This window comes from Cololabis saira, chromosome 15, assembly GCF_033807715.1.
Source record: "Cololabis saira isolate AMF1-May2022 chromosome 15, fColSai1.1, whole genome shotgun sequence".
In the NCBI taxonomy this organism is placed as follows: Eukaryota; Metazoa; Chordata; class Actinopteri; order Beloniformes; family Belonidae; genus Cololabis; species Cololabis saira.
The window spans coordinates 3,018,195-3,039,178 of record NC_084601.1 but is presented as its reverse complement, the minus strand read 5'-3'; the positions used below and the strand labels follow the sequence as shown (position 1 = coordinate 3,039,178).

The 20,984-nt window shown below is 38.3% G+C and overlaps 1 protein-coding gene across 3 annotated transcripts; it reads right to left on the bottom strand.

The window, feature by feature from the left end:
• Window positions 1-2,481: 2,481 nt before the first annotated feature.
• Window positions 2,482-20,379, bottom strand: LOC133461273 (homocysteine-responsive endoplasmic reticulum-resident ubiquitin-like domain member 2 protein). 3 transcript variants are annotated; one of them, XM_061742121.1, is made up of 9 exons: window positions 20,240-20,379; window positions 18,536-18,823; window positions 16,440-16,517; window positions 13,416-13,526; window positions 13,125-13,249; window positions 9,876-9,986; window positions 7,737-8,024; window positions 5,665-5,779; window positions 2,482-3,613 (listed from the first exon to the last, which is right to left on the bottom strand). In XM_061742121.1, the coding sequence occupies exons 2-9, from the start codon at window positions 18,680-18,682 to the stop codon at window positions 3,446-3,448; spliced, it is 1,143 nt and encodes a 380-aa protein (XP_061598105.1). In that variant the 5' UTR covers window positions 18,683-18,823; window positions 20,240-20,379; the 3' UTR covers window positions 2,482-3,445. The 3 variants fall into 3 exon arrangements, with proteins under 3 accessions (XP_061598105.1, XP_061598106.1, XP_061598107.1); XM_061742122.1 differs by having other exon boundaries at window positions 20,243-20,379; XM_061742123.1 differs by lacking the exon at window positions 20,240-20,379 and having other exon boundaries at window positions 13,325-13,526; window positions 18,536-18,674.
• Between the last annotated feature and the right edge of the window lie 605 nt (window positions 20,380-20,984).

The following is a 20,984-nucleotide window of genomic DNA, read 5'->3' as shown; positions in this document are numbered from 1 at the left end:
AAAAAAAGTCTACATTCTGGATTCATTACAAATCAACTGAAATATTGCAAGCCTTTTATTATTTGAATATTGCTGATTATGGCTGTTAAAGATTAAGATTCACAGAATATTCTAATTTTTTGAGATAGGATATTTGAGTTTTCTTTCTTTTCTTTCTTTCTTGCAATATTTCAGTTGATTTGTAATGAATCCAGAATGTATGACATTTTTGCATTACAGAAAATAAAGGACTTGATCACAATATTCTAATTTTCTGAGACAGTCCTGTATGGGATAAGTTAGTTCCATTCATTTTCTATTTCTTTGCTCTCATGATGCAACATTTTCAGACGTGGATTATTTTACTGTCTTTATGTAAAGAAACATACAAAGTTATCTGTATAAAACCTAATCATGTTATTCCCGAACCTGAGATGGGACATTTTTGGGGGGCTCAATCCGAATGGTAGGGTCCCATTCTCCAGGGGGCAGGACAGTCACCTGGTCCAGAAACTCATCTATCCCAGACAGTAGATCAGTTCGGTCTTTGGCCTTGTATGCCACATCATGGAAAATCTACATGAGGAACACTGTTAGCACTAATCTCTCTGCAGTAATATTGCTGATTATGGCTTAGTTTAAGATTAAGATTCCCAGAATATTCAAATTTTTTGAGATAGGATATTTGAGTTTTCTTAAGCTGTAAGCCATGATCAGCAATATTAAAATAATAAAAGGCTTGCAATATTTCAGTTGATTTGTAATGAATCCAGAATGTATGACATTTTTGTTTTTGTATTTGCATTACAGAAAATCACTATTCTAATTTTCTGAGACAGTCCTGTAGTTTCATTTACATTGTTATTGCTTTTGTCACCTGGAGGTCAAATAGAGCAGAACATATATTTATAATGATGAAAGAGGGCGAAGAGTGTTCAATCAGTAAAGCGGTATACTCTTAGCTATAAATGAATGTTTCACTCTTTTTAGTTATGTCATTAATTTTTTTTTTTTTTTATAAATGTAAGATCTACACCTGAGACACTTCCTCACTAGAGTTGAAGTGTATGTTTTCCACAACTGTCAGTTTCCTGCTGCAGCACAGTCCTTTTGCTCTATTTCAAGATGTAAAGCAGATAAAAGTGTGGCTTTATCAACAGTTTGGTGCGTTCTTAAATATAGTGAAAGCACTGAGAAGCAAACGACATGAAAATGCTCCAGAACCCCTTTACATCATTCACATCAAGGGAAGTCAATAAGTATGTTTGTTCACTGCAAAAACTCAAACTCTTAACAAGAATACTTGTCATATTTCTAGTTAAAATGTCTCACTTTTAGTCAAAAAACTGGAAAAAAACAATTTTCACCTGTTTCAAGTAGATTTTCACTTAAAATAAATAGAAAAATCTGCCAGTGGGACAAGATATTTTTGTTTGTAATAAGAAGATAAATCTTGTCCCACTGGCAGATTTTTCTACTTATTTCAAGTGAAAATTTACTTGAAACAGATGAAAATTATCAAATAAGTTATTTTTCTGGTGATGACTCTTGTTTTAAGTGTAATAAGATTTTTCTGACTAAAAATGAGACGTATTCCTGGTAAGATTTTGAGTTTTTGCAGTGCAAAAACTTAATGAAAGATGGATTTTAATAGGAAGAAAAGAGGGAGTGTATAATTGATGTTTTGTTCCAACATGAGTAGAGAGTTTTTGTTCAAAAGGTGGCAGCAGAGATCTACAATCCAGTTCATGGCAGATCATCTTCCCTCAGTCTCACCATGTTTTGTACCAACGTTAATCTTTTCTGTTTGGCATGTGGCAGCACTTCAGCATATTCACTAAACCCTCTGAGAACTGCAGACTGCTGGATCACCGTTCCCCTCAGTATCCACTGGAACTGCAGAAATTGGATTAGATTGTTCTAAAGCATTATGCAAGAATCTTACATGATGAAACAAAGGAGCCAACGATAATCTGATTGTCCCGCTAAAACAGCAGTTAAACTCCACCTTTTCCACTCCGACCTTCTCATTCGCAGATGTGTAAAACCCGCCAGACGTGATTGCAAGAAAACATTTAGGAGCTGAACCTCTTCTGGTTTAATGCACAAGAAACTGCGTCAGAGAAAATGTTATTGTACTTTCAAACTTTCAAGAATTTATCAATGACCCAAATTTTGGCTCTATGGAAACACAGGACTGTCTCAGAAAATTAGAATATTGTGATAAAGTTCTTTATTTTTGGTAATGCAATTAAAAAATAAAATGTCATACATTTTGTATTTATTATAAATCAACTGAAATATTGCAAGCCTTTTATTATTTTAATATTGCAGATTATGGTTTACAGTTTAAGATTAAGATTCCCAGAATATTCTATTTTTTTTTAGATAAGATATTTGAGTTTTCTTAAGCTGTAAGCCATGATCAGCAATATTAAAATAATAAAAGGCTTGCAATATTTCAGTTGATTTGTAATGAATCCAGAATGTATGACATTTTTGTTTTTTGTAATTGCATTACAGAAAATCACTATTCTAATTTTCTGAGACAGTCCTGTACAGTTTAACAGTCTTGCATCATTTCCTTTTAACTTAGAAACTCTTCCAACAGCATGTTTGCACAAAAGAATGGTTCATTGACCAGTCTAAAAATCACAAGACAACGATACACTGGATAGTTTTAATAATGTGATATAACTCCTGGTTCTCCGTGTTAACAGGTGGATCATTCGTCCTACATGAACTCTGCAGATTGGCAGTGCATCACTTAAAGTTTGTAAAAATTGTCCTCTCAATGTTCGTCCATCTCAAGCAGCTCTCCCAGACTGTAGCAAAGGATATAGTACTGTTTGAATTTTGTAAAAATGAAGAAAAAAAAAAAAGGATCTCTGTAAGCAACATCACACTGGGATGCAAATCACTGGAACACCGATGGTTCAGATTCACGCGATCCATTTTCAGACCAGAAGTCACTGACAAAAGTTAATGTAAATGCTAGTTTTTCACAACTATTTATGCGGTATTCAACTTTTGTCCTAAAGTGTTTTTAACAAAGGTCTGACTAGAACCACCGTTACAAATACAATATACAATTCAAGCATTTGTATTTCAACACATTTTGCTGCTTCTGGAGAAAGAAAAAAAAAAACAGATTCAAGCCGTCAAAGACGAGTAGTGCTGAATTATTTTTCACGATTAATCCGCCCTGCTGATTTTACATTTGCAAGGCATCGCTAATAATATTGGTACATAGAAGTTAAACTAATATTTTTGTCATTTGACAATTTGAATCCAAGAAAAATATATAAAAAGACAGTTTGTCTCTGATAGTCGTCTGTGTTTTGGCTCAAACAGCAGACTAGTGGTCTGGATAACACTGCTCCCTCCAGCAGGAAGGACGTTCACCTCCTCCTCACAGACAGGACCGGTCCTGGGGGAGAATCGTGGCAGCGCGTGGTTCTGATGCTCAGTTAGCGGCGTTGGGCGGCCCCTCCGGGATGAGAGACATGAAGAAGGTGATGATGAAGGACCAGGTGGAGGAGAAGAACCCTGCCTGGGGGGCGCTGTTAGGATCCTCTACTCCCTCCTCTCCGCTGTCCCCGTCCTCGTCTGACGTGTCCTCGTTTACTCCTTCCTGTACAGATACGTGTTTATATCACCCTGCTGTTCAAGATACTGTATATACAGGACTGTCAGAAAATTAGAATATTGTGATAAAGTTCTTTATTTTCTGTAATGCAATTTAAAAAAACAAAAAAAATGTCATACATTCTGGATTCATTACAAATCAACTGAAATATTTCAAGCCTTTTATTATTTTAATATTGCTGATTATGGTTTACAGTTTAAGATTAAGATTCCCAGAATATTGTAAATTTTTGAAATAGGATATTTGAGTTTTCTTAACCCTTGTACTGTCTTTGGGTCAAAATGACCTAATTCTCCTTCCTTTTTTCCTCCTGCTCTCTCCTTCCTTTTTTCCTCCTTCCTTTTTTCCTCCCTTCCTTCCTTACTCCCTTCCTTCTTTACTCCCTTTTCTCCCTTCCTTCCTTCTTTTCTCCCTTCCTTCTTCCCTTCCTATATCCATTTTTGTAAATACCCGGGTATGTGGAAATGTGGCCTTACTTGCACGTGACCTAGGGCTGGGCGATATGGCAAAAAAAGTGATCACGATTTTTTTTCCCATATTGAATGATCTCGATTTTTAATCACGATTTTTTAAAATCAGAAGATCCCCCCTCCCTTCTGGAATAAAATAGAAAGAAACCAGAGATTAGTTGTTTTTTTATTAACAAATAAAGTAAATAGCATGTTTTAACAAGAATCCAGAATGCTACCAGTGGTACCCACCGAAAAAACTAGGGATGCACCGAAATGAAAATTTGAGGCCGAAACTGAAGCGGAATAAAATGTAAAGACTTGGCTGAATACTGAGTACTGAATAGCCTACGGAATGCGGTTGTTCAGTTTTTCATTTATTTTGCCATTTTTTTCACAATTGCATAGATAAAATTGCAATGACATTATTAAAAACAAAAACAGTAAACTAATATGAGTTGAGCCACTGTCAAGCAGCTGGCGATGCGGTTGCTTAAATTGACCAAAAGGTGCCTCTCTAACATCACAGTTTGTGTACTGTGCGTGACTCTGACGCTGGTTGGTAATTAAGGAGTTAAAACTCACTCGCCACTTACAGGACTCAGTAGCCAGCAGTTTTATTACATTTATTAACTGTAGTACCGCTATTATGAGAGGTTATTTCTCACAGTATTAGCCTAAAGGGACTTAAGGCTGATTTATGGTCCCGCGTTACACCAACGCAGAGCCTACGGCGTCATCTGGTGAGCTCTGCTTGTTGCCTCGCGCTCCGACACATTCACTCCGCTGCACACGCACACGCACACGCATGCACACACGCACACGCACACGCACACGCACACGTCGGGGCCGCTGAGTTTCTGAAGTCGGCGGTGATCAGAGTAATTTGTGGTACAAGCAGAGCGAATCACAACTTTAATGAGTGCGGTTCGAATACACAATACATCCATCACGAAGGGCATTTTGTGAATCCATCACACCCTCCTCCTGTACGCTCGGAAGAAGTTGTCCGGCGAAATAAATAAATAACCGCTAACCGTGAGTCCCGGTCGGCTCGAAGCTAAGCTAACGCTAGCCTGCGGTTGTTGTCTTGTAGTTTTATTCTCTCTGGTCACGCTTGCTCCCACCAGTGCAGGGGAGGCAGATGTGACTACTTTACTGCCTATGGTCAGGCAACTTGCCGCGGCATGTCATGCATGATCAATTAATGCAGACAGCGCGGTGCCAGGAAAGCGGGTAGTGATTGGTTGTCGTGCACTTTGCTGCAGCATGTTTTGCACGTGATCGAGAAAGTATACCCACAGATGATCACCGTGATCGAACTTAATTTGATCGCGATCACAAATCGAGATCGTATAATCGCCCAGCCCTAACGTGACCTTATATAATTGGCTCTTCCTCTACCTTAAAGTCGCTCTCTTGCATCAAGAGAAAATACATGTCTTTTATTGGACGCAAAAACTATTAAATATACTAATTTGAGGAATAAAGATGAGTTTTAACCATTGTTTATCACTTTTCTGGAGCTATGTATTTGTGGGTAATGTTCTGCTCAAAGCAGTGACGGGTGAAGAGCAGCTACTGTACCATCTCATGGAAGTCCTGGTTTTGTAGTTCTCCCTCCAGATCATCCTGATTTGCTTGGTCTCCAGGAAGCTGCAGTTCGTTTTCTAGATTAAAGGGAAACCAACCGGCCTGGTGCCTGGAGACAGAAAAGTATCACAACTAAAATTATAACTTTTCACATCTGGTCAGTGACAATTATAGCCTTTCCTTAGCATGCTTTTAAAAAATGCCTGTCATGTCTACACAATCTTCTTTCATTGTGCAGGTAAAAGTTTCAAGTAGAGCAGGAGATTTTTCTTTTTCCTTAAAACATAATAGTATGAAGACTTTTCTGAAAAAATGTCTGAAAAGAAAAAAAGATTCCATGTTGTCATATTGGAATTGGGAATTATTTAAGACAATTACCGTATTTTCTGGACTATAAGCCGCACCCGCTCTATTTAAAAAAAAAAAGATATGCAAGCCGCAGGTATTTATGTTGTTAGATTAGATATTTACTACATGTACAGAACGATTTTGAACTGTAAATGATGTACATGTTTGTACCTTCTAGACTAGATTACTGTAATGTGTTGTTAGCAGGATGTCCAAGTAATTTGCTGAATAGGCTCCAGCTGATCCAAAATGCAGCAGCACGAGTACTGACAGGAATCAGCAGGAGAGACCACGTCTCTCCAGTGTTAGCGTCGCTCCATTGGCTACCCGTAAAATTCAGAATCCAATTTAAAATTTTATTACTTGCGTATAAAGCCCAAAACGGCTTAGCTCCGCCGTATTTACAAGACCTGATAGTGCCTTATGTTCCTGGCAGAGCTCTCTGCTCTCAGAGTGCAGGTTTACTCGTAGTTCCTAGAGTATCTAAATGTAGATTTGGAGGGCGGGCGTTCTGCTATCAGGCACCATTACTATGGAACCAACTTCCAATCTGGGTTAAGGAAGCTGACACCACCTCCACCTTTAAAACTAAACTTAAAACCTTTCTGTTTAGTAAAGCCTATAGTTAGTGTTTAGTAAACCTCTAGCTGGTGTTGGTAAATCTCTAGGTAGTGTAAACTCTAGTGTGTTAGAGTCAGTAGTGATGAAGCATTCCAACAGCAGGGACAACGATGCCTTGCAGATTGCTCCAGCCTCATACCCCGCTCAAGACATTGTCATGCAAGTTCCAGCTCCTGAGGACCCCTGCCGGGACGAGGACTTGCAGGCAGCGCCAGTCTCATTCAATGCTCAAGACATTGTCACGCAAGTTCCGGCGTCTTGCATCCCTGCCGAGACAGGCACCGTGGAAGTGGATTTGACTTCCAGCCCCTGCAGAGACGAAGACCATATATGGACTTCCTGACTACTCAGGGGTAGTCCCAAAACTGAAAGATCACACCTCTGACTGTCTCTCACTGTACTTGTTTATTCCTGTCTTTGTTGATTGAACTTTTGTATAAAAACCCTGTGGCCAAATCAATCTGGGTCAGCATTTCAACCAGACCCTGGTCTGTGTAGACGTGCTCACCGCCGGCTGAATAAAACTCATATACCACAAAGCGGACTTCTGAAATGGTTTGGTAAATTCCTCAACAGTAGTCATAGTTGCAGCTATAGAACAAGACTATAATAGTTAGTCTCAAACATAGCTTGGTGGTAGATATGCTGCTATAGGCTTATGCTGCAGGGGAGCACCAACATGATCCGCTGGGCGGTGCCTCTCACCCTTCTTCTCCTCTCCTCTTCCCTTCCTCTCTTCTCCTTTTCCATTTATTATAAGTATCTCATAGCTATAATTTTTGTCCATCGTTCCTGCAGTTTCTTTTGTGCATGTTTGCAGGCCGGAGCTTTGGGAGCGTGCTGGCCTGCCCCCCCCACCGGTCATCCCGCTGCTGCTTCCACCTGCCTGCGCAGTCTTAGTTTTGATTCTAATTCCGGTTAGAGCGCCCCGAGCGGTGGAAGAAAAATCCACAGAATAGCCGCACCTTTGTATAAGCTGCATGGTTGAAAACCTATGGAAAAAGTAGCGGCTTATAGTCCAGAAAATACGGTAACTGCAACTCCACTGCGATGTAGTTTGGAGCGACATACACGGGTAAAACAGAAGGAGCACTCACAGGTAGAGCACCAGCATGGCCATCATCACCATGACGAAGCGGCTGAAGGACGAGTAAAAGTAGACTATACTGAGTAAGATGGCCGCGCGCGAGAATATGTAAACCCAGTCCAGCCAGTCCCGGTTGAGCTCCTCCTCGTTCAGGATCTCCCCCCCCTGGGCGTTCATCTGGACCTCCGGGTTGCCGTGACGACCCCCCTGGGGTCGCCGGCTCAGGGGGTCGGACGGGTTGGACGGGGAGCCGGTCTGGTCCGGTCTCAGGTTCTGAGCGGCTGCAGCCAGCAGGTAACTGGAGGAGGAGAGACACGCTGAACATGTATAGTCCAGGGGCAAGAGCCCAACATTTGCTGCATATCCTGGTTTAGACTCATGTACAGGAAATCTGTCAATGTTTCACAATATTGTCTTTATGTATCATTTTAAAGAGGACCTTTTAAGCATTCATTCAAGCTAAGATGTGAATCTTTCTGACCAACATAGAGGTCACTGCAGCTCTTTAAACTATAAACGGCACACATTTTTACACAGTTTTCGCCTAAATGATATACTATCTTTTATCCCTGTGTCATCAAGGAACAACAGAGACACAAAATACAAAAACTGGAATACTCACAGGACCATAAGGATTCAGGAAATGTATAATATACCCTCTACTATATTGTTGTTACTGGTCATTGTGAGCCTTAAAGGTATTGTGACATGAAAAACACATTTTTCTTGATTTTTTGTGTTTTGTTGGGTGTCTTGACATCAATTACACCCAAAAAACAACAAACTTTTAACATTCAGTGTATTGTGTGCTTTCTGGGATTTTCCGCATAACTATGCAAAAACGGCTCACCTGGTTTGGTGGTGGGCCGTGACGTCAGGGCCCGCTAAATCACCGCCCCCTCCACCCAGCTCCCTGTCTCCTCTCCTCTCCAGCGCACCATAAAGGCTGATTTATGGTTCCGCGTTACACCGACGCAGAGCCTACGGCGTAGGGTTACGCGGCGACGCGCACCGTACGCTGAACCCTACGGCGTAGGCTCTGCGTCGATTTAACGCAGAACCATAAATGAGGCTTAACACGGAGCAGTTTAGAGCCTCTTTTGTTCTAATCACCGGAGGAAAACTGCTAAGAAGACCCGCGGCCACTGACTGGACTTAAGATAAGGGGACACTGCTGCTTGCATGCCTTTATTTTTATGATTGTTTGCTGTGGACTGTCTGCTTCGCCCTATGCTTTTCCGTGCATGCTTCGCCTGTCGCTCCTGGCTTAACTCTCCGACGCCGCTGTGAGCGTATGGCTCGCGGGGAGCTACGGTCCTCTGGTCCCGGTTGGACTTCATCCCCGGGCTGTAGTCGCCCTGTCTGGGCTGTGTGTGTCGGTGTTTGTGGTTCGGTGTGCGCGCGTGTGTGTGGAGACGCCGGCAGAAGTGTGTAGCAGTTGGTTGGAGGAGGTTTGGAGGAGGAGCGGGGCAATGATTGACAGGAAAGGGGGGAAAGGAAGCGTTTTTCACGGCGCAAAAAAACACTGTCATAAAAAGCCAGGAATGGAGTACTGGAGTGAAGTTTTTCTTGTTACACTCTTTTAGACACATTTGAGGGATGTTGGCCAAGACTTTTAATAGTGTTAAAAGCATGTTAAAAATGATGTCACAATACCTTTAAACTAGAAGCATCATTAGGCTCCTATGAAACTATAACAGTCACTAATGTCACAAACTGGTCTTTATCTGCAAATACACGACATAAAGGACATAACAATGAGATAAGGAACCAGCTTAGTTTTATAAACAACATTAGAGACACAAAATACAAAAAATTTTAAAAAAATACAAAAACTGGAATACTCACAGGACCATAAGGATTCAGGAAGTGTATAATAATATACCCAATTTAGAATCATCAATTAACCTGAAGGGGATGTGTAACTTCATGAGCTGATAACTCTGATCCAGCTGCCACTCAGGAAGGTTATCATACCAGAATATCATCTATAGACATGGATCTTTTCAAAAATCATAAGCAAGTTTTGCCACCTTGAGTGGTGCTGACATCTGGTCTGGAACATGGACCAATTACTGATGGCTGCTTGAACGACGCTCGAAAAACAAGTTTAATGGACGTGGAGAGACAAAAACAGAAATGGACTTACTAATGCATGTAGTATTGGCGGGCGTACTGCTGCTGCCACCACATTAAGGTCATGGGGTTGTAATAAGCGGGCATGTTGGTGGGAAGTGCAGACTGTGAGAACTGAGTCCAGCTGGAAAAGACACAATGCATTAATACAAAAAATGAATAAAAAGACATTTTAACTACTTCACACATTCTTTTATGTTTTATCTAAATTCAGTGCTTTTTACAGCTTTGATCAGACTTGCCAACAACTTTTTAAGAATAAAGTATCAATGATTGAAAGACATTAAGCAGCTGGAACTTAAGAGGGGACATTAAGTTATGAAATATAAACAAGTGTTATGTTTGATCACAAGAAGAATCACTGATTCATTGTAAAAGGTTATTTCCATTAAAAGACCTAAACAATGTCTGTGAGCAGCAGTGACGCAACATTGCCCTTTCCTCACAATGAATAATGCTTTCTTTTAAGTCATTAAGCTAAGGACGCTGCCACATATTTCATACTATTCTAAATATATATATATATATATATACATACATACACACATAAATAAAACTAAAAGGCATGCCAAGATGTTGATTTAGGGTCTTGTAATTGGATCTAAAGCTAAATATTTCTCAAAAGTTTTCACAATTCAACTACACAAGCCAAAGTAAAGTCTGAGATGGAAAACAAATGGATGAACATGTTAATGCAGAGTGTAACAGACTTCAGAACATTCTCCATCAATATAAAAGGACCCATATCTGGCATTTTTGAGCATTAGCAGAAAGTTATAATATTTATAACCACATTTTCATTTGTGCAAAGCGTGTGTTATCAGCACCACCAAGTTATTCATATTCAGAGCTGCATGTTCCCTCTCCCAGCCCGGGGGGAATAACAGTATCCGCCGGGAAGGGGGGTCATTTCATCACCTGCAATCTGCATCTTATGCAGCCAGATTCCACATTATTCTACAACCTGGTCTGTTAAGGTCTGGGTATGGACAGCATTATGGATTTATGTAAGTCCATTGTATGCTATAGTACTGTCTGTGTGTCAAATGTACCAAATATCTGTGTATGTTCATTTTCAGTGTCACCCAGGCTCTTCAGTTTAGAAAAAGATATTCAGTTAATATGTTGATAAAGAAAAATTTTGCTAAGATATTTGTTAAAAATGTTGGGAAAGTGGTACGGCTGTCTCTTAAAATCATCAAGAAAATAATTTCTAGTTGAATGAATTCATGGGTGCCATGCGCTGTGTTTATTCTTGCTGATTACTCATGCTGAGCCAAACCTGGCTGGGATATCCCTCTTTGATTCTACACTGCAAAAAACTCAAAATCTTAAGAATATTTGTCTTATTTATAGTTAAAATGTCTCATTTTTAGTAAAAAAAAAATCTCATTACATTTAAACAAGGCTCATCACTGGAAAAAAACAACAATTTTCACCTGTTTCAAGTACATTTTCACTTAAAATAAGTAGAAAAAATCTTCCAGTGGAACAAGATTTTTTTGCTTGTAATAAGAAGATAAATCTTGTCCCACTGGCAGATTTTTCTACTTATTTCAAGTGAAAATTTACTTGAAACAGGTGAAAATTGTCAAATAAGTTATTTTTCTGGTAATGACTCTTGTTTTAATGGTAATGAGATTTTTTGACTAAAAATTAGACATTTTAACTAGAAATAAGACAAATATTGTTGTTAAGATTTTGAGTGTTTGCAGTGTAATCATTGCATCTGTCTGTGTTCAGATCCTGCTCTTGTAAATCCACCTCAGGTATAGAATCAGAAACCAGACTAATGCCATGGTCTGATGTCACGTTTACAAAAGGACATACCCGTCTTTAAATGGCTTAATGTTATGTTTGAAAACGTACGTTAAATTAATATGTGAACTTAAAAAAAACATCAATCTAATAACCTTGAGTTTCTACGGATGCATATTGCATTCACTTGAAAAATAAAATCTGCTCTGTTTTTCTGAATTAACGAGATAATTATCTCAGAATTCTGAGAAAAGTTTTAATGAAAAAAAAATAATTCTGCTCTGTTTTTCTGAATTAACTTGCAAGAAGCTGTCATTCCCTTGAGAACTCGATTTCATGGAAGCAAACATGTTCCTGTCCAGTTTAATCCAGTTTTATTTTGCTTTTGGTTTGAAACATTGTTATATAGATGGTAAGGGTGGGTATTGGGAAGGACCTCACGATACGATACGCATCACGATACTTGAGCCACGATACGATACACATTGCGATATCCCGATTATGCGATATCCCGATTATTATATTCCACATAGTTCACCGAAAAATTTAAAAATGCATTACACATCTTAAAATCCAAGTTGTATAAATGTACATCAGATGATAGTGATGGATCTTAAAATCAGAGTTGCACGTTCATCAGATTATAGTGACAATTCATGGGACAAACTGAGTCAAAACAATGTTTTATTATAACTATACAAGCTAAAGTTACAACATATTTGTATATGTTTTTCATATTATTTACATCATATGAAATTAACATTAAATTTAGTATGAGGTTGCTTTAATTATGTGGCAAATGATAATAAACACAAGAAAGATGGAACTAAAACCAAGGACAGGCACAGTGATCAGTCAGTATAGATATAAATCCATAAATAAATAAACCTCTGTCCATTATTTTTCATTTTTTAAGGACAGGCAATTGTGTTATATAAAAAATAAATTATAAAATGAAATAAAACGTTAAATAAAACCTGAGCTCAGTGCAGGGTCCTCCCAGGGTTGGTAGAGAGTGGCAATGCCCAGGACTGTCACTTAGGTAGGAGCACTGGGTGATATAATGGGAAAAAAATCGGGGATAAAAAATATTTATCGATATTCAAATTTTGAATATCGATATTGAATCGGCTGGAAAAGTATCGCGATGCCATATCGATATTTTTGCCCACCCCTAATAGATGGTATTGTTATTAGTTCGTCGACTTTGCGCAGGCACCTCAGGACTTTGTGGTTGTGACAGCTTCTCGCAGGTTGTAAACAGAGCAGATTTATTTTTTTTCATTAAAACTTTCCTTGGAATTCTGAGATAATTAATTAATTATCTAAAAACAGAGCAGATTTTTTTTATCAAAATTTTATTTCGTTAATTCAGAAACACAGAGCAGATTTTTTTTTTTAATTAAAATTTTATCTTGTTAATTCAGAAAAACGCTTCCGTAAGTTTCTGCAATGATGTAATATTAAATAAAGCACTAATAGTTTCACTTGTATAAAAGCTTACTTTTGCATAAATTGTGGATAAGGCTGGTTGTACGGAAAGGGACCAACTCGTTGCCTGAGCCCTTCGCTGTTCTCTCCTGGTGACGACGGACCGTCTTGACCAGAGTTACTGGAGTTTTGAGGAGTCTGTAACCAGAAAAGAAAAAAAAAGGTTCTGAATGTTCACATCATTCCTGAAAGAAAGGCACATGGCAATTTTACCTCCTGAGGGAGGTGCAGATTACAGCAGGGCAGATGATGAAAGGTGATGTGACGATGATGAAATGCAGTGAAAGGTGTTGGGTTGACCCACCGTGGGACCGGCTCTCTCCTGAGACTTGTTACCGCGGTTACGGGCTGGTTTTGGAGAGCTGGGAGGAGTTCGAGAGGCGCAGACCAGATGGAGCATATGATACTCATCCTGCTGTGAAATCCAGGACAGCGTATTACTCCAAACACTGTCAATATTGCATGTTCTTCAGCACATTACTACTAATTACTAAATGTACTTGTCAATATTATTTTAGTAACTGCATGTGAAAACAAGATCCCAAAAACTGTGTATTACTTACATATGCTATTTTTTTACCACCAAATCTCAGCTCCAAATACATTGCCCGTCCCAAAAAAAAAAGGCACACACTAATATTTTGTTGAAGCGTTTTTAGCTTTGATTACGGAACACAGTTGCATCCATTTTTCGTCATCTTGTTTGTTGCACCAATAGTCCAGGGGTCAGAGCCCAAAATTTCACTTGTCAGCACCACTCAAAGTAGCAAAACTTACTTATGATTTTTGAAAGGTCCATGTCTGTAGATGATATTTAATATGATAACCTTCAGTGGCTGCTGGATCATAGTTATCAGCTCATGAAGTTCAGAAAATTACATTTTAAATGCTGCTGCATATCCTGGTTTAGACTCATGTACAGGAAACCTGTCAATGTTTCACTATATTGTGTTTGGTATCATTTTAAAGGGGACCGTTTAAGCATTCATTCAAGCTAAGATGTGAATCTTTCTGACCAACATAAAGGTCACTGCAGCTCTTTAAACTATAAACAACACACTTTTTTTACACAATTTTCGCCTAAATGATATACTACCTTTTATCCCTGTGTCATCTAGGAACAACAGAGACACAAAATACAAAAACTGGAATACTCACAGGACCATAAGGATTCAGGAAATGTATAATATACCCCTACTATATCATTGTTACAGGTCATTGTGAGCCTTAAACTAGAAGAGCATCATTGGGCTCCTATGAAACTATAACAGCCACTAATGTCACAAACTGGTCTGTATCTGCAAATACACGACATAAAGGACATAACAATGAGATAAGAAACCAGCTTATTTTTATAAACAAGCATCTAAAATGTAATTTTCTGAAGGGGATGTGTAACTTAATGAGCTGATAACTCTGATCCAGCTGCCACTCAGGAAGGTTATCATACCAAAATATCATTTACAGACATGGATCTTTTCAAAAAAGCAAGTTAGTCACCTTGAGTGGTGCTGATATCTGGTCTGGAACATTGACTACAAGTCTTCTCCAGCACATACAAAAGATCCTGAATGGGGTTACAGTAGGTTCTGGACTCTGTGGTGTCAACATTTCTATTTCAGGCCTCCTGAACCGCTCTCTCACAATCTGAGCCCAATCAATCCTGGAGTTGTCATCTTGGAATATGGTTGTGTAATCGGAGAAGAAATAACCCATTGATGGAATTACCAGGTCATTCTTTGGGCCCATAATGTTGCTGAACCCAGAGTTGAGCAACTGCAGCAACCCCAGATCACAGCACTGTCCCCACAGGCGTGTACGGTTCCAGGCACGATGGGAGCAGAACTTCATCCCCCTCTATTCTCACCCTGATGCTCTTCACTCTGGAATTCTGGGTAAATCTGGACTCAGACCATATGACCTTCTTCCGTCGGCCCATTTCTTCCCTCAAGATGTCAGTTCCCCACTATCCTTCTAGTTCTTAATGTGTTGGACGGACTGATCTACATTTGTATTTGCTTGATACATGTCAGTAATGTGAACCGTCTGATGGTTTAAGGCATGGATTTCCCTCCCCTAAACTACTAATCAGTTGCGTGGAGTAATTTAAAGGGGACCTATTAATAAAAACATGTTTTCTCTTGCTTTAACATATATAAAGGGGTCTCCCCTCAGCCTGCCAACTCAGAGAAGGAGGAAAGCAACTAAATTCTGCAGTGTCTGTACAGCCGCCCGGATGAGCCGTCCAGTGTGATGTGGATCTACGAGCCAATAAGATTCTGCTCCCCAAAGTTACAGAACCACGATGCGTGAAACCACTAACAACTAACTCTGGCTGGAACAACAAGAACAACTCCGCCAGTCGAAATGTCGAGAAAAAAGTTGAAATTTCAAGAAAAAAGTCAAAATGTTGAGAAAAAAGTTGAAATGTCGAGAAAAAAGTTGAAATGTCGAGAAAAAGTCAAAATGTCGAGAAAAAAGTTGAAATGTCGAGAAAAAAGTCGAAATGTCGAGAAAAAGTCAAAATGTCGAGAAAAAAGTGGAAATGTAAAAAAAAAAGTCAAAATGTCGAGAAAAAAGTCAAAATGTCGAGAAAAAAGTCAAAATTTCGAGGAAAAAAAGTCGAAATGTCGAAATTAATGTTGAAGTACAATTTCGAAAAGAAAGGTTGAAATGTCAAGAAAAAAGTGGAAATGTCGAGAAAAAAGTCAAAATTTCAAAAAAAGAAGTCGAAATGTCGAGATTAAAGGGGACCTATTCTGAAAAACATGTTTTCTCTTGCTTTAACATTTATAAAGTGGTCTCCCCTCAGCAACTCAGAGAAGGAGGAAAGCAACCAAATTCTGCAGTGTCTGTACAGCCGCCCGGATGAGCCGTCCAGTGTCATGTGGATCTACGAGCCAATAAGATTCTGCTCCCTTTCGTTACGTAACGAAAATGCGATTTACATAGTTTGGCCTCCGATGTGTGAAACCGCGCCCACAACTAACTCCACCGGCCGGAGCTTCCTCCATTTTTTCGTAGCGGTGTATTGCGTCATTCAGGCAGCCAATCAGCACAGAGCCTCATTATCATAGCCCCGCCCACTCAGAATCCCGCATAGATAATGAGGTTAGAGAATGGGAAGATAAAGACATGGCTCAGAGGCTGAATTTCTAATTTATTTAGCAAAAACAATCAAAAGCTTGTTTTTAAGACATTCAAGGCCTGTTTAAAATAGGTATTAGATGCCAGAATAGGTCCCCTTTAAACATTGTACACTATCAAGGCAACATCAGAAAGCAAAGGTGCTTTTAAGTGCAGATCTAAAGTAAAACAAAGAGCTTACCTTCCTAAGCACATCTTTCAAGGTAAAGTGATCCAAAAGCAATTTTCCAGAATATACCAGCCTCTGGTCTTTGGAGCTCTAAAAATACAACAAATATGGAAAATTAGGTCAAAGGATTTGTGCAAAAAATAATACATACATTAAGAATAATGGCAAAAGAAAAAGAAAGCTTACTTAATATTGATTGATTTAACCTTCTAAAAGTAAAAAATAATGTTATTTAAAAATAAAAAAAATCAGCTTGAAAATCCAGTAAATTTTGAAATGTAGATGAGTGCAGCATCAAAAGGCAGACAGCTTGTGTAATTAAGTAAGTAAGTAATGAGGATGAGATCATAGTAACCTCAATCTGGATAAGTGGGTCTTACAATAGACTTAGTAACGGGTACAACCAGGTCAGAAAGTGTCCTAATTAAACCTACATTCAATCTACTACCATTCAAGGCTTTACATATCCTCTTTTAAATTCTGATCCTGCCTACGTAATTGCATTACAGAAAATAAAGAACTTTATCACAATATTCAAATTTTCTGAGACAGTCCTGTAAGTGAAAAACAACGTACAGCTTTACAAGCGAGTCATTTGTCCCTGTGTGTTTATCGTCACTGCATCAGAGCAAGTTCCCAGCAAACGAGAAAGAAAACAAAGCCAGATTAGAAGCACAACATCACTGGAATTTCAAAACATGTTCTGATGTCAAATCTACCGTACACGCTCCAAAAGCTCTTACAGTATTCCGTCGGTGGAAACCTGAACCTCAGAGCTCAAACTAAAGGACTGGTATATAACATAATGTTTGAAAGGAAAACTCATGTAACTTACAGAAGCTCGGCAGGAAAAGAAATCAAACAAGTTCGTTAAAAAATAATAATCTTGGTTGTGTGTGTTACAGCCCCCAGCCATGCTGTGATATGTCATGTGTTTAAACAAAAGATTCAAATGTGATACAACCTGGTAACTTAGCTGGCTAACAACTCCTAAACACAAGATGGATTTTGTGATGGGCTGGACACACTGGAAATGTTTTTACTCTCCGTATATGTATTGTCACACTTTATTTGTAGTGCTCATGTGTAAAGTCAAAGATAATAGCAACAAAAGGTAACAGTCCCCTCCTTGTGATCGGACACCAGCGCTCAGATAAGCTTGAAGCAGGTAAATTATCAGAAGAAGTCAACTCAAACGCGATCAGTGACCCAAAATGTGTGCAAAAATCATAAAGTTCAGAATCAGAATCAGGTTTATTTGGCTAAGTCAGGTCAAACAAGACAGGGAATTTGACTCCGGTTGTTTTTGCTCACTGTACAGTAAATAAAGAAATGGCAGCTCTTATTAACATATGGGTCAATGACGAAGGATTTTCAACAGGTCAATTTTAAAATAATAAAAAAAAGAATATCTATTGCAGTAGTTCAAACATTAAGAATGTTGTGTACTCATATTCATATATTGTATATTGTATATGTATTCATATAAAAGTTTTAAATCGAGTAATTTCAGATTTTTGTCAAGATGAATTGGCACTAGCCTTAAAAAAAGGTCATGTGGTGCAACCATGATTTATATTAAAATAAATTAATTTCCTTAACATCTTGACATCTTTTTTTTTTACAAGTTTTCAGTTTTATACAAAAATGGTTGTTTTTTTTAATGGTCGCGTCACATGATATTTCATAAAATGGACGTCAGTCAAACTTTGTTTGTATATTATGATGGAAATATAAATACAAATGTGTTACAATCTTACACACTACAAGACACTTCAGAAATCATGCCAGATAGGGCAGAAGATTGATTTAAAAACATTTAGAGTGATTTCATAAAAAGGTTTTCAAAACGAGAGTCATGATCGGACGGTCCCACCACATGATATTTTGACGCTTAAAACAACAACAAAATCCCAAATAACTAGTATTTTTTGTAAAATTCAAGTGAGTCCATATGTGGGACAGGTAGTTCATATATATGGTATTTTTTATATCCATTTAAACCTTTTTTGAATTGAAAAAAAATCTGTTTTTCAGAAAATATAGGCGTCACGTCATTGACCCACATATGAATGAAGTCAGAAATACTTTCAGTCGGAAATACTCACGGGTTTACTTGGATACACGTCGGACAGGTGGGCTTTGAGTTTCTCCACGGTCCAGTCTTGGCAACAGTTGATGGTCTGATCATCGTACTTCTGGTTGGGAGATCTGATCACAAGAGTAACAGGACCGTCCACAACAGCTGGATCCATGAATCACAAACATATGCCTTGGATTAAGCACTAAAGAAGATCTGCAGGACGTTTTCTTTGTAATGCGTCCAGTGCAACAGTCCACTAGTGTCCTCCTGGCGCCATGGGAGAGAGCTCTGCTGCTGACCCAGCTGGACCTGCCTGCAAAACAGACATAATCACAATAACATTAAGGCTGATTTATGGTTACGTGTTACAACAACGCAACTTATTTATTTTCAAAATAAGAATTCAAATACAAAAGAAATGAAAGAAAAGAATACAAAAAATAAACATGAAGTTAATGCCAATATTGCATTAGACCAAAATATATAAAAACAAGACCGAAAAGGTGTAGGTGGAAGCTTAGCTTATTACACCTACCCTTTTATAATCAATTTCTGTCAGCTCCTACATACAGGACTGTCTCAGAAAATGTGAATATTGTGATGAAATGTCATACATTCTGGATTCATTACAAATCAACTGAAATTTTGCAAGCCTTTTATTATTTTAATATTCCTGATTATGGTTTACAGTTTAAGATTAAGATTCCCAGAATATTCAAATTTTTTGAGATAGGATATTTGAGTTTTCTTAAACTGTAAACCATAATCAGCAATATTAAAATAATAAAAGGCTTGCAATATTTCAGTTGATTTGTAATGAATCCAGAATGTATGACATTTTTTTTTTTTTTTTTTTTTTTTTTTTTTAAATTGCATTACAGAAAATAAAGAACTTTATCACAACATTCTAATTTTCTGAGACAGTCCTGTATACCGATACAGAGCAGTAAATCAATTAAAAGTTCACAATATAGCCGAGCTATTACAACAGAAAAAACTGTGTTTGAAAAAGGTGTTTCCATCATCAAAAAAAGATCCTAAGTAAAATGATAAAACTATTAAAATAAATAAGAGAATAAAACAAAAATAAGTACTGGGAAAATGAAGAAAAGTAGTCCCTTCCAGCAGCGTGTCATTTAGACCAAATCTGAATAGTTTAGTTATTTTCCACAGTATTCCTGTCAACGATATACATTACCACCAATGACTGAAGTACAAAAGTATCGATATTTTCATTTGAGAATCGTTTTTAAAGCATTACAGATCTGGTATCGGAATTATGGATATTTCAGTATTGATCTGCACATCACTAAAGCCTGATTTATGGTTCCGCGTTACGCCAACGTAGAGCTTACGGCGTAGAGAACGCGGCGACGCGCCGTACGGTGCGCGTCGCCGCGTACCCTACGCCGTAGAATCTGCGTCGATTTAACGCAGAACCATAAATCAGTCCATTGGGACGTATTGGTGGGCAACAACCCAACTCCGTATGCGGCATGTTTGGACATAAAACTAATGTTAAACTGCATCTAAACTGTTACGTTGTACTGATATCATACAAACAGACAGGCTAGACACTAAAGACGTGTTTGACATAAAGTGAGATTTAGATCAAGGATAAAAAAATACGCAAAACGTATCCATGGCTCTTTAACAGCTGACCAGGCTAACGTTAGCTGCGGTAGATTTGATGAGAAAAACCTTAGTAAAGTCAAGCAGAGGAACATACCACCTTGCACTACAAACTAGGATAATCAAAATAATCCAACTCTACGGCGACGTCCATTCCAGCTCGACTCGGACTTGTTTAATCCCTTTGTTTATCTCCAGTGGTCGGAGTTAAAGTCCTGCCAGCCCTCGCTCTTCTTCGTTGGTATCGTTAGTGTGTTTGCACCATCACTGTCGTTGCTCACTGCTGCCCCCTGCTGGGAAAACTGTTAAATACAAGGCGAGACAATTCAACACAAGGTCGTTCAAAGTGCTTTACAGGACTGTCTCAGAAAATTAGAATATTGTGATAAAGTCCTTTATTTTCTGTAATGCAAAAATGTCATACATTCTGGATTCATTACAAATCAACTGACATATTGCAAGCCTTTTATTATTTTAATATTGCTGATCGTGGCTTACAGCTTAAGAAAACTCAAATATCCTATCTCAAAAAATTTGAATATTCTGGGAATCTTAATCTTAAACTGTAAGCCATAATCAGCAATATTAAAATAATAAAAGGCTTGCAATATTTCAGTTGATTTGTAATGAATCCAGAATGTATGATATTTTTGTTTTTTTAATTGCATTACAGAAAATAAAGAACTTTATCACAATATTCTAATTTTCTGAGACAGTCCTGTACATCAACATTAAAAGCAGCCCCACACAATGAAAACGTAAAGACAAAATACAATGAAATAAAATGATAAGCAAAGAGGTAAAATAATAAAAAGCACAAGTTGTTAAAACGTATCACTGTA